At 43.5% G+C, this 12,200-nt stretch overlaps 1 protein-coding gene across 2 annotated transcripts; it reads left to right on the top strand.

Moving 5' to 3' along the window:
* The first annotated feature begins 5 nt into the window (after nt 1-5).
* MRPS2 (mitochondrial ribosomal protein S2) lies at nt 6-11,393 on the top strand. 2 transcript variants are annotated; one of them, XM_073599610.1, is made up of 5 exons: nt 58-131; nt 2,905-2,993; nt 5,390-5,515; nt 6,182-6,311; nt 8,277-11,393. In XM_073599610.1, exons 3-5 carry the CDS (start codon nt 5,413-5,415, stop codon nt 8,818-8,820), a joined length of 777 nt encoding a protein of 258 aa, XP_073455711.1. In that variant the 5' UTR covers nt 58-131; nt 2,905-2,993; nt 5,390-5,412; the 3' UTR covers nt 8,821-11,393. The 2 variants fall into 2 exon arrangements, with proteins under 2 accessions (XP_073455710.1, XP_073455711.1); XM_073599609.1 differs by lacking the exon at nt 2,905-2,993 and having other exon boundaries at nt 6-131.
* The last annotated feature ends 807 nt before the right edge of the window (nt 11,394-12,200 follow it).

Raw genomic sequence — 12,200 nt, forward strand, 5'->3', positions numbered from 1 at the left:
GCAGATTGTCCAGCAGGTGGCGCCGGAGCTCTCTGCGGCTGGGACAGGAAACAGTACACAGAGGAAGCTGTAGAGTGACCTTCCAGGAGACAGCATGGCTTCCTGTGCATTGTCTGGGCTGCTGAAGGCTGGTGAGTGTTAGCGGCTAATGGTGACCCACAGCTGCTCCTGTACCTGGCAGTGCCATCCTAATTGCTGCACACAGATCTCCTATCAGGGGGTGTAATCTGGGCATGCTGTCTCTAGCAATGATGCTTCCCTGATGATCTTATACTGACAGCAATCAGTGTCAGGCTGCAGCTTGTAAAGCCAACAAAATCTTCTATTTATGTATTCATATTGGCTTCACCTTCACTGCACACTTCAGTTCACATACCCTGACAGGGTGCAGAGATGGCAGAGGAGCTTACTTACAAGGAAGAGGCAACTGGACTGACAAGAGATAAACATAGGACAAGGGCTGCTTAAAGTGGATTTATTTTTTTTTAGTCTAGGATGGAGCAGAGAAGCGTTAGATCCTCTGCCAGGTTTTTATTGCAAAGGCCCTGCTGGGGAGGTTCACCCTCACCATTTATCCAGCTCACCATTCTGGTCATGGAAAATTGCTTATAATTGAAAGAAAAGCAGTTTAATTGTGGAAAGAGTTATTTTAATTAGAAGCAATCTTCCAATGGAAGCTGTTCCAGCAGATATGGTGACCTGAGTGGAAATGCCCAGTTCTACTCATACTAGTCAATCAGTCCGGAGATATCTGTGATTGCCACTATAGGTCAGGAAGGAGATTTTCTCTTTTAAACAATTGGAAGACAATTTGTAATTCCTCTTCCAGAGCGTTAGCTGGGGTCTATGGCAATGCCATCTGTGTGTATATTTTATTTATATATATATATATAATAACCAGGGCCATCTTAATGCAAGGGCCCTCCTAGGCACTTCCCAGGGGCCCCACAATAATCTTGCATTACATCATACTTGCCAACTGTCCCGACTGTTGCTGGGACAGTCATGCTTTTTACGAAACTGTCCCGATATGGTCATGTCCGGGGAAGCGTCCCAGAACCTATACTGTGCCCTCCTGACACATCCCCCCCCCCCCCTGTACTGTGCCCTACTGCATTCCCCCATGTACTGTGCCCTTTGTGTTGACTAGTCTTTGATTTATGGAATGTTTTCCTTTTGTAAAATCGATTTTATTGAAAGTACTAATATATGTTTAATTCTATCTACTATTTATACTTTATTTCTTGAAAGTAGGTGTGTAAATTGGGGCAAGCTGGTAGGGGCCCCAGTGCATTACTTTGCCCAGGGGCCCATGATGCTATTAAGGCGGCCCTGATAATAACCCCGTTACAACGGCCACAGCCAGCGTTTTTAATGGGCAGTGATGCCAGAAGCTAGTTGAGGAAGCCCCCCCCGATCTTGTCACACTTTGCACAGTGCTGATGTCATCTGATCGTTAGTTGATTATGACAATTCAGTCACAGGGAGACGGAGTGCTCCCCAGAGCAAGACAGTGACACATACATATGTACATTAGGGCTCCCCCGTCCTGCCTCAGCATATATATGAAAACTGTTTAGTAAAGGGGATAAAGCAGTCTATGTGTAAATGGTTTCACAAGTTTTTCTAATTTATTTCAGCTGAAAAATGTCTGAGCCCTAGTTCACATTTGTGTGAATTCTATGCGGATCAGATCCGAAAAGCATAGATTAGCACGTCATGTAAAAAAGCATTATTTCCAATGAAGGCGGTTCCCATATATGCGGTGCGAATTTGATCCGGTTCAAAAAAGGGTCCTGTGCGGTGCAAATTTCAGCACTGTAGGCTTCTATGTGATATGATTGAAATCGCAGTACAGTGTCCACATCACTGCAAATTATTTTTTGCCTAGATTTTATAGAAATTAAAATTGCAGATGTGACCACTACCCTCACAAATTTGCACTAAATACGCATGGAAATTGCGTAAAACAATTGGTACAAGTGTATGTTAGGGCAACATTAAAAAATGCAGTACATCTCAGCTATTCCTTTACAGATCCTGCAACTACAGAAGAATACCTGCTGATCTGTATCTGATCTGGAATCACGGGCAGAATCGTAGCAAAATACAGGACGCAATTGTGATGCCATTTTTTCTTAAGCGACAAAACGTGCTAAATCGCATTAAAAATTGCAATGCCAAAAGCTCCTAGCCCTGTGCCAAGATTTGCTACATGAGCTTCTTTGGTGGAAGGTCCTTTCAGATGAATGGTGCCACTGCAAAAATGCTCCACAAAAAAAAAAAAGCTAAAAAAAACTGCAGTGCAGCAGCTATCGCTGCACTACGCTCGGTTGTGAATGGAGCCTAAGGCCCCTTTCACACTGGGGCGGTGGGGGTGTCGGCGCTACAACAGCGCTATTTTTAGCGCTGCTGTACCGTCGTTCTTGCAGCTGTATTCGGCCGCTAGCGGTGCGGTTTTAACCCCCGCTGGCGGCCGAAAAGGGTTAAAATCCCTCGTACAGCGCGGCTATAGCCGCGGTATTGCCACGGTATAGCCGCGCTGTCCCATTGATTTCAATGGGCAGGAGCGGTGAAGGAGCGGTGAATACACCGCTCCTTCACCGCTCCAAAGAAGCGGTTTGCAGGACTTTTTTCACCGTCCTGCCAGCGCACCGCTTCAGTGTGAAAGCCCTCGGGCTTTCACACTGAACAAACAGCGGAGGCTGTTTAGGGGCGGTTTGCAGGCGGTATTTTTAGCGCAATACCGCCTGCAAACCGCCCCAGTGTGAAAGGGGTCTTAGTCTTGTTGTGGGGTGAAAACACAGCATTTTTTTGGACTAAATGGTGTCAGCCCTGCCTAAACATTTCCACTCTCATCATCTCTGCAACATAGACACTAATTATTCTCTTGTCCATTATTAGAACTAGGAGGGCAAATTAGACCCCTTGACATAGCACCAGAGGCTTGGAGAGGACACAAGAGAGCTCAGAGTTTCTGAACTAATCAACAGGTATTTTTATTTATTGAACAGATATAATAAAACACTTCCAATGGTATATTAACTGGCCAAAAACAGAACAAACAAGAGAAGTTCCTTGTTAGGGTTTACATACATTTTAATTAAACTGAACCAGATAAAAGCATTTTCTGATGCTGTATAGTAAATGATCCATGATTGCGGTCAGGGCTGCTGTTAGAAATCATGGGGCCCCATACATCCTACCGAACAGGCCCCCCAAACCGGTAATATCATATCACTAAAATGCAATGGTATGCTTTGCAGCTATGGCAGAAATTATAGCCTTCCTACTGCCACCTCCTGACACCTGGTTCATTTTTATATATTTTTTTCCACTTTTAAATTGCGAATGGCAATTTTGCATTGTGAGACCGCACTGCAACTGTGAGCCAAGCGTTTGGCTTCAAGTTGCAGAGCAGCCCCATTGAACTCAATGGAGAGTTTGACAGGTGGTGCTGCGTGTCATATTCTGCAGCCTGCATTAAAGATGCCGCAGCTGTGAAGTAAAGCATTGCAGCCATGGCATGTATACAGCCCTGTCAGACTGTATTAGGATTAGGGTGGGCAGCTTGGGATAGCAGTAAATCCACGGCTCAGCTGCCCATGTGAAAGAGCCTTTAGGTACAGGTGCACAGGTAACACGTGTTTTGCAGTGCCTTTAAAAAGTGCACTGCGAATACACACGAAAGGCAAATCCACTTTGCACTGCAAGCGCACATTGCTTGGATGTCCCCCTCGGATCTTCAGCAACTTTACTTCCAAGTGCACTTACAGTGCAAAGTGAATTTTCCTTTAGTAAATAACCCCCATAGTGCTTGTGGTGCCATTAATTGTTAATGGCACCCCAAATGCAATTAGCAGACAGACATGCAAAGCTGCATGCCCTAAAAAGTCCTGGAGCCTCCGTGATGTGTTTGTCACATGTATGGCAGCCAGTTCAAGTGAATCGGATGCTCTATGTGCGAAAAACAAGAAAAATAAACCGCAAGCAGGAACGTGTGATCCCGCCACACAAAGTGTGAATTGGGGCCCCCGGGGGTGGCATATAGAAATGTCTGGGCAGAGATGTCTGTCAGCTGGAGGGAGAAGTGTGTTCTGTAGCTCCTACACTGCACTAGTAGCTAGTGTCTATCTACTTGCCATTCTAGGCTGGCTCCTACATCTCTAAAATCCCGTAGTTTCTGTTAATATACTGCAGCAGTAAATAGTATATACTCACCCCCTCAGCAGAAGCACTGCTCCATACAAACTCTGCAGCCAGCACTGAAGTTCAGTGAGCACAGAGCACGATCTGGAGGCAGGGGGAGCAAGCTTCCTGCTCTTTAGAGAAGTGGTCATCAACCCTGTCCTCAGGGCCCACTAACAGGCCAGGTTTTTATGTATTACCTTGGGGAGATGCAGACTAGAATACTACAATCACTGAGCAGTAAATGATATCACCTGTGATGTATTTCAGTTATCTTGCAAACCTGGCCTGTTAGTGGGTCCTGAGGACAGGGTTCGACCCCTTTCACACTGAGGCAGTTTTCAGTCGTTTTAGCGCTAAAAATAGCGCCTGTGAAGCTCCTGAAAACTGCCTCCCATACCACCCGAATGTGAAAGCCCGAGTGCTTTCATACTGGAGCGGTGCGCTTGCAGCACATTAGAAGAAGTCCTGCAAGCAGCATCTTTGGGAGCGCTGTATACACCGCTCCAAAAACACCCCTGCCGGTTGTAATGAATGGGTAATGAAGTGGCTGAAAAGCACTTCAGAAGTGTCACAACACGGGCGTTTTTAACCTCTTTGGCCGCTAGCAGGAATTAAAAGCTCTCCACTTGTGGCCGAAAATCGCCGCTAAAATAAGCAGCGCTTTAGTGCTAACGTACGGGCGGCCCCAGTGTGAAAGGGGTCTAAGTCACACTGACTAGATAACACTGCCAACTGCAGCCGGGGCCAGGGGGAGAGACGGAGGAAGATTTACAGGACCTGGCAGAGGCACAGGTAGAGACTCTGCAGCTCTCGCCCTCTGCTCCAAATCAAAACATTGCAAGGAGGGAGGAAGCCGGCAGCGCTGCAGATCCTCAGGTGTCCTGTCACAAGGACGTACAGCTGTCTCTCCTGCTTGGCAGGGGCCCGGGCCCCTCTTCTGGAGTGATAGGGCTTGGGCACCTTACAGGAGGGCTGGCTGTACTGCCCTATTAGTGGCCCTGATTGCGGTGTCTTTATCAGAACAGAATGTTCAGTAACCATCTGAGATGGGAGGAGCTGTGGAAAGGGGCTTAAGTTTTGTTAATGTGTTTTTATATATTTTTAAAGCTTGCTGAAATCCCACGCCCTCTGTTCCTGGAGCAGTGTACTTGTTATCCTTAGTTCTGCATTTCAGTATATAAGTGTTTTTTGTTTTCAGGGTTGCCAAGACTATGTTGGCAGATGACGTATTTTCCAGCTCGGAGTTCTCTACTGCCATGCAGCAGGTTGTATGCAACGGCCCAGTCCACTGCAGCGCAACAGACACAGGAGACAAGCATCAAAGGTGAGCGCAGATGACGATCACTCCACCCAAAGCAGACACTTGACTGTCAGTTCTTTCTACTCCTCAAGGAACTCTGGGGTCTGCACACCTGCCATGGACATTATGAGGGGCTCCCACCATCCCTGCTGCTTTTTTATTTTATTTTAAGGATGCAGCGGAAAGGTGAGGAGAGAGAAATTAATTACAACAGAGTGATTTCCTCACTGTTGGATCAGACATATAAAAAACTAGCAGGTGACTTATTCCACTTGCTGTGCTCTGCGTAAATTGTCATTGCTATATAAGTACCTCAAAGAAATCAAATATATTCCACCTAAAATTGCAATAACACTGACCGGTAAGAGGGCCGTATTTTATTGTATGTTGTGTTTCACATTTGCAGCGCATGCACATAGCATGGAACCATTCAAATGGTTCGCAAATTAGCTTACACTCTCTAATATGTTGTCCGAGTCGTAGTTACAGCCAGTGAGTTCAGTTTGGGAGGTAGCTAATTACCCCCAATTCATTTTTTAGGTTGGTGTAGGAAACTGAGGCACCCAGAAGAAGTACACTGTACACAAATTCCAATGATGAACTGAACCCCAAACTCCAGTTCTTCAGTACAAACCCCCATGTGACCTCCTGCAATATATTTCTTAATGTATTTATTTTCCTGGATTCTAGATTTTGACAAGTGGCTTATCTCTGAGCCCCTAAAGCACCCCGACTTCTTTAATGTGAAGGAGCTCCTCTCGGTGAAGGCACTGTTTGATTCCCGTGTCCATCTCGGTCACAAGAAAGGATGCCGTCACAGGTGCGCTATGAAACTTATTAAACTCAATCTTTTCAGTAAAAGGTGGAGAAGCTGAATTTGAGGCAGAACTAAAGGCGTTCATGGATGTAGGTATATATTCATAAAAAAATCATGAAATGTATTTAAAAACCCTCCACCTCCCAGCAGCCCTTTCAAGTGGGTCTTAACACTGGGAGGCTGGCACAGTGGTTACATGATTGGGAGCCTGTCCTGTCGGTTCCCAATCTTAACCCCATCCCGCCTAAAGGTAAAACAAATGTTAATGCCTAAGCACAGTTTTGCAACTATGACGTGTCAGTAAGGCTGGATTCACACTATCTTCGCATGCGGCTCAGAGCAGGGGTCCGAGGCGTCCCCGCTCACTGTTTCAGGTCCGATTTCAGCCTGAAATTTTGGCTGAATTTGGACCTGAAATGGACACAAAAGACGCACATGGCACCTGTGCAAATTCGCACTGGAGCCGCAGCGGAGATATGTGAACCGGCACCGGTCAAAATCTTCTACTATTTGGGAACCCGCATCCAATTCGCAATAGTGTGAACCCAGCCTAAAACTGTACATATCATCACAACTACTTTGTGCATCCAGGTGGATTATACCTTGTTTTTTTTTAGGACAAATTGGGCTTTTGTTTGCTGGTAAACGGTAGTGAAATTTTCCAGCCCCAGACAATCGCGGCCATACCACATGTGTGTATGTTATTTGTTGTTACCCGTTGTACAGCCCAGTAACAATAGTGTGCATTTTGCTTTTTTATGCTACCTGAAACACACTGATACTAATTACATTTTTTTTTTTTTTAAATCCTGCCCAAAATACTGACCTTGACTTTTGACCCTTACTTGAACCAAACACTAACCCTGGCACTGACCTAGAACAAACCTTGCTCTAGCTATTTATTTTATTTTTATTTTTTTACACACATTTTTGTTTATTTCTTTCTCTCCGCAAGGAGAGAGATACAATGGAGGTTATTTATGAAAGGAAAATCCACTTTACACTACATGTGCAGTTGCTGTAAATCCGAGGGGGACGTGCAAGGAAAATATAAAACAGCATTTTAGCTTGCACATGATTGGATGATAAAATCAGTAGAGCTTCCCCTCATTTCAGATCTACCCCTCTGATTTACAACGACTGCACTTCCAAGTGCACTTGCAGTGTACTTGTAGTGCAAAGTGGATTTGCCTTTCGTAAATAACCCCCAATGTATCTCTCCACTACATGCAGAGAGAAAGAAAAGACAGGGGCAGGCTTCACAATGACTGATCACTGTGATAGCCAATCAGAGGCTATCACAGTGATCAGGACACCCAGAACCAGGAGTTCCAGGTCCCGATTGTTAGTACAGGACCCGGGCTCCCTGTGAGAGCCTCAGGACAAAGGCAGTTACTCATATATGCGGCCCCATGGAAAAAAGCTCAGTCCAGTGAGGTCACATACTGTATATGCATACTGTTGGCGGGAAGGGGTTAAATAGAGACTTGTAGCTCTCTGTAACGGCTTGTTACTGTGCTGGGAGTGCACACTTAGCACGCTCCTAACACAGAAACCTTGGCCTCAGAAAATCTTCCAATATGCCCCTTTGACAGAGGTAAGTTAATAGACTTCTGTAAAGTGGAGGAGGCCACACACACACACTGATCCAAGTTTGGCTTGTCCCTGCTGGACCAACAGAGTTTCAATCAGTGTATGGTTGGCTTGAGTCGGTTTTCTGGTGTGCCGGGAATTGTAGAAAGAGAATGTAAGCACTATTTAAACATAGAGTCAATGACTAAAATAAGAATTAATTAAACGGGACCATTTTCTTTATTTGCCTAGAATTCTTTTTAATTTCAGCACATGGTCCTGCAGTCAGAGGACACCATAGATTGTGCATGCTTTTCACAGAAAGAATTTGTATTTTGTGAAATGGTAATAGCCATAAAATCTTTCTTTGCACTGACCTCTCTCTGGTTGATTCAGGCTGATGGAGCCATACATCTTTGGATGCCGTCTGGACCAGGATATCATCGATCTGGACCAGACGCTGGAGCATCTCTGGCTGATGCTGAATTTTACTGCTCATGTTGCTTACCGCAAGGGCATCATTCTGTTTGTGAGCCGCCGCCGTCAGTTCACCCACATGGTGGAGAGCTTGGCCAACGAGTGCGGGGAATATGCCCACACACGCTTCTGGCAGGGTGGCCTGCTGACCAATGCCAACATCCAGTATGGGAACGGTGTGCGGCTGCCGGACCTCATCATCTTTCTCAACACCCTGAACAGCGTGTTCGAGCAGCATGTGGCCATCCGTGATGCCGCCAAGATGAACATCCCAACGGCTGGTATAGTGGACACTAACTGCAACCCCAGTCTGATCACCTACCCAGTGCCTGGAAATGACGACAGCCCGGCCTCCTTGGACCTGTACTGCCACCTGCTGAAAACTGTCATCAACCGAGCCAAGGACAAACGGAAACAGATGGAAATTCTCTATGGACTAAGAGAGAAGATTGCCTCTTCCTAGCTTACTTCTTGTGCAGCTGAGAAAATATGAAAGTTACCACTGCTGACTTCTCATTCTGAAAATGCCCAGTTGTCATATTGATCCATTTGCATCAGTACTGCTAAGTCATTGATGTGTAACACGTGTACAGATCATCAGTAACTGAGTAATACTCAAGCCAGACACAGCCAGGCATTTTTAGAAGGTCTGTAATGGCAACTTTTATATTTTTCTTAGTCTAGGTTTTTTCTAAAAGGGGTCTCCATTTAAGATAAAAAACATTTAGTACAATGTTTCAGCCCTCCTGTAGTTCTGGAGTCTCAGCCAGACCAGGACCTGCGGATGCAAATTTCAGTTGCAGTGCTCCCTGCTGGGGAAATATCAAGAAGCATTCACACAGGGGAGAAGCTTATTGAAAACTGAGCCAGCTGAAATTTGGACAGTTCTATGCTTTAAGGGGAACCTGTCGAGATAGATTTATAGGAGTTGTCAAATATACATAAACAAAAAAAGTAGCACTATATTTAACAAATACAAAAAGTCCTAATAATAAAATGTTCACATATCTAATGAAATTTTACTAAAAATGCTTGACAATAAATGTTCCCATAGCAAACACAACTTTACCCATAAATTTCCACTAAAGTAGTGCCAATCCCAAAGTTTGGTTTACCATTCACTGTAAAACATCTATATGTGATATCCACCATTGGCAGGTGGGGGCAATAATCCAACCTCTTATTTTTAAGAAGGTCCTAAAGCACTTTGTGGCCTCCCAGTTTAAAAAAGAAAAAGAACAAAGGGCTATTCTTCCGATATAGTGTATACCTTGGGTTCCTCCTTGGTAGGGGTTCTTTCTTAAACATTGATAGACTTTATGGGCTACCATATCCAAATACATCAATCTGCCAGTAGCAGACACAATTATAAGGAGAGAAGGGAAGTTCCAGTACTTAAAGTATTACTGAAGGCAAAACATTTATTTTTAGTTTTGGATAGAGTGGAGATAGATTAGAACATGCCAGTTTTTATTGCTATCTGTGCTCCCATTAAGAAGATTCACCCTCTCTATTTGTCCTATTTACCATTATCATTGAAAGTGAAAGTAAAAGAAAACCACAAATTTTGGGTTGTCCCCAGAAAAGCAAGAGAGTGGAAATCTTCCAATGGGCACACTAGTTCTGATGACCCAGGGATCCCACAGAGGTTCTCTTACTTTGTAGGGATTTCCTCTCACTTCCTGTTTGGTTATGGGACAGGAAGCGAAGAGAAATCTCCCCTATGGGATAAAGATGACAAAACTAAACCTTACAGGGGTGATGACCCTCCCTTACTTTATCCAAAATGCCTATATTTCTACTTTTAAGTACTGTTTATTAAAGTGCATTTAAAATGCAAAACCTTTTGTTTTAGGTTTGGATAGAGTAGGGCTGGCTTAGACCTTATATTTGTCCTGTCACCAGACAGAAAGTAAGAAAAAAAATCCCACATTTTCGAGGTGTCACCAGAGCAAGAGTCCTATGATTTATACAATTGGCACAAATGTTCCAGCAACAACTGTCTATAGTGGTAATTTCCTGACACAGGAAGTGAGGGTAAATCTCTCCTGTAGGATACAGCAAAAAATAACAACCTGATTTGAATTTTAACCCTCCCTTACTCTATCCAAAACTTAAAAAAAGTTTGACTATACATACATTTAAGTAAAGACACTCATTTATATCTAGAGTACAGAGCATATTGGCAATGCAAAGATCAGAGATCCTCTGTATATTGTTTCCCTCGGAAGCTGGAAACACCTTGGGGGTTGTTTACGAAAGGCAAATCCACTTTGCACTACAAGTGCAAACTACAAATGCAAAGTGCACTTGAAATTTCACTGAAAGCACACTTGGAAGTGCAGTCGCTGTAAATCTGAGCGGTGGATCTGAAATGCGGGGAAGCTCTGCTGATTTTATCATCCAATCATGTGCAAGATAAAATCCGTTTTTTATTTTCCTTGCATGTCCCCCTCGGATCTACAGTGACTGCACTTCCAAGTGCACTATCAGTGCAAATTCAAGTGCATTTTGCACTTGTAGTTTGCACTTGCAGTGCAAAGTGGATTTGCCTTTTGTAAATAACCCCCCTTATGTGTGTGTATTTGCACAGAATGGTTTTGGGTAAGCAGTTAAAATCTAGTAATTCTTGTAAATGTAGCATTGAGTAATATATAGGAGTTAATTTCTCCCCTTGGCCTGTCATCCTCATTCTTTCTTTATCACACAGCGAGTCCCTGGCATGGAACAAGCTTGTAGTTAATGAAATCGGCACTCCCTAATTTCTTTGTCCTAGATCAGGGATTTTGAAATGATGAAACCCGGAGGATCATCTTGACAGCCAGACAACTAGCAGTTTCATGAGGCAGTCAGCACTGGCAGCCAGTACATTTGTCTCATGAAAGGTTTCCTTATAAGACAACTCGCTCACTCCCTATATTTCCTTCTTTACAAGTTGTACTTAAAGATAAACTAAATGTATTTTCATTGAATGGACATTATGAGTTTCTTTTGTAACATTTAACTGAAAACAATATTTGATATTTTGTATTTTTACGGTCTTGCTTTCTTCGTTATTTTTTCAATCAATTGTGTTCTCTTTGTCAGTAGAGTTCCCCTCTAGAGGCAACCTGAATGTGCAGCCAGAACCCTTGTTAAGCAAATGTTGAGTTAACCACTTAAGGACCAGCCTCGTTTTGGATTTTAGGTGTTTACATGTTTAAAACATTTTTTTTTGCTAGAAAATTACTTAGAACCCCCAAACATTATATATTGTTTTTTTTCTAACACCCTAGAGAATAAAATGGCGGTCATTGCAATACTTTTTTTTGCACCGTATTTGCGCAGCGGTCTTATAAGCGCACTTTTTTTGGAAAAAATTCACTTTTTTGATTAAAAAAATAAGATAACAGTAAAGTTAGCCCAATTTTTTTTATATTGTGAAATATAATGTTACGCCAAGTAAATTGATACCCAACATGTCACGCTTCAAAATTGAGCCCGCTTGTGGAATAGCGTCAAACTTTTACCCTTAAAAATCTCCATAGGCGACGTTTAAAAAATTCTACAGGTTGCATGTTTTGTGCTACAGAGGAGGTCTAGGGCTAGAATTATTGCTCTTGCTCTACCGGTCGCGGCGATACCTCACATGTGTGGTTTGACCACCGTTTTCATATGCGGGCGCTCCTCACGTATGCGTTCGCTTCTGCGCGCAAGCTCGTTGGGACAGGGCGCTTTAAAATTTTTTTTTATTATTATTTATTTTACTTTTATTTTTGCACTGTTTTATAAAAAAAAAATGGATCACTTTTATTCCTATTACAAGGAATGTAAACATCCCTTGTAATAGAAAAAAGCATGGCA

Source organism: Aquarana catesbeiana, linkage group LG09, assembly GCF_042186555.1.
Source record: "Aquarana catesbeiana isolate 2022-GZ linkage group LG09, ASM4218655v1, whole genome shotgun sequence".
NCBI lineage: Eukaryota > Metazoa > Chordata > Amphibia > Anura > Ranidae > Aquarana > Aquarana catesbeiana.

Excerpts from the sequence above, each read along its gene's own strand:
- MRPS2 (XM_073599609.1), top strand. The coding sequence starts at position 95 with ATGGCTTCCTGTGCATTGTCTGGGCTGCTGAAGGCTG. Across the intron at positions 132-5,389 it reads GTCTGGGCTGCTGAAGGCTG|GGTTGCCAAGACTATGTTGG; the intron begins GTGAGTGTTAGC and ends TTTTGTTTTCAG. Across the intron at positions 6,312-8,276 it reads AAGAAAGGATGCCGTCACAG|GCTGATGGAGCCATACATCT; the intron begins GTGCGCTATGAA and ends TGGTTGATTCAG.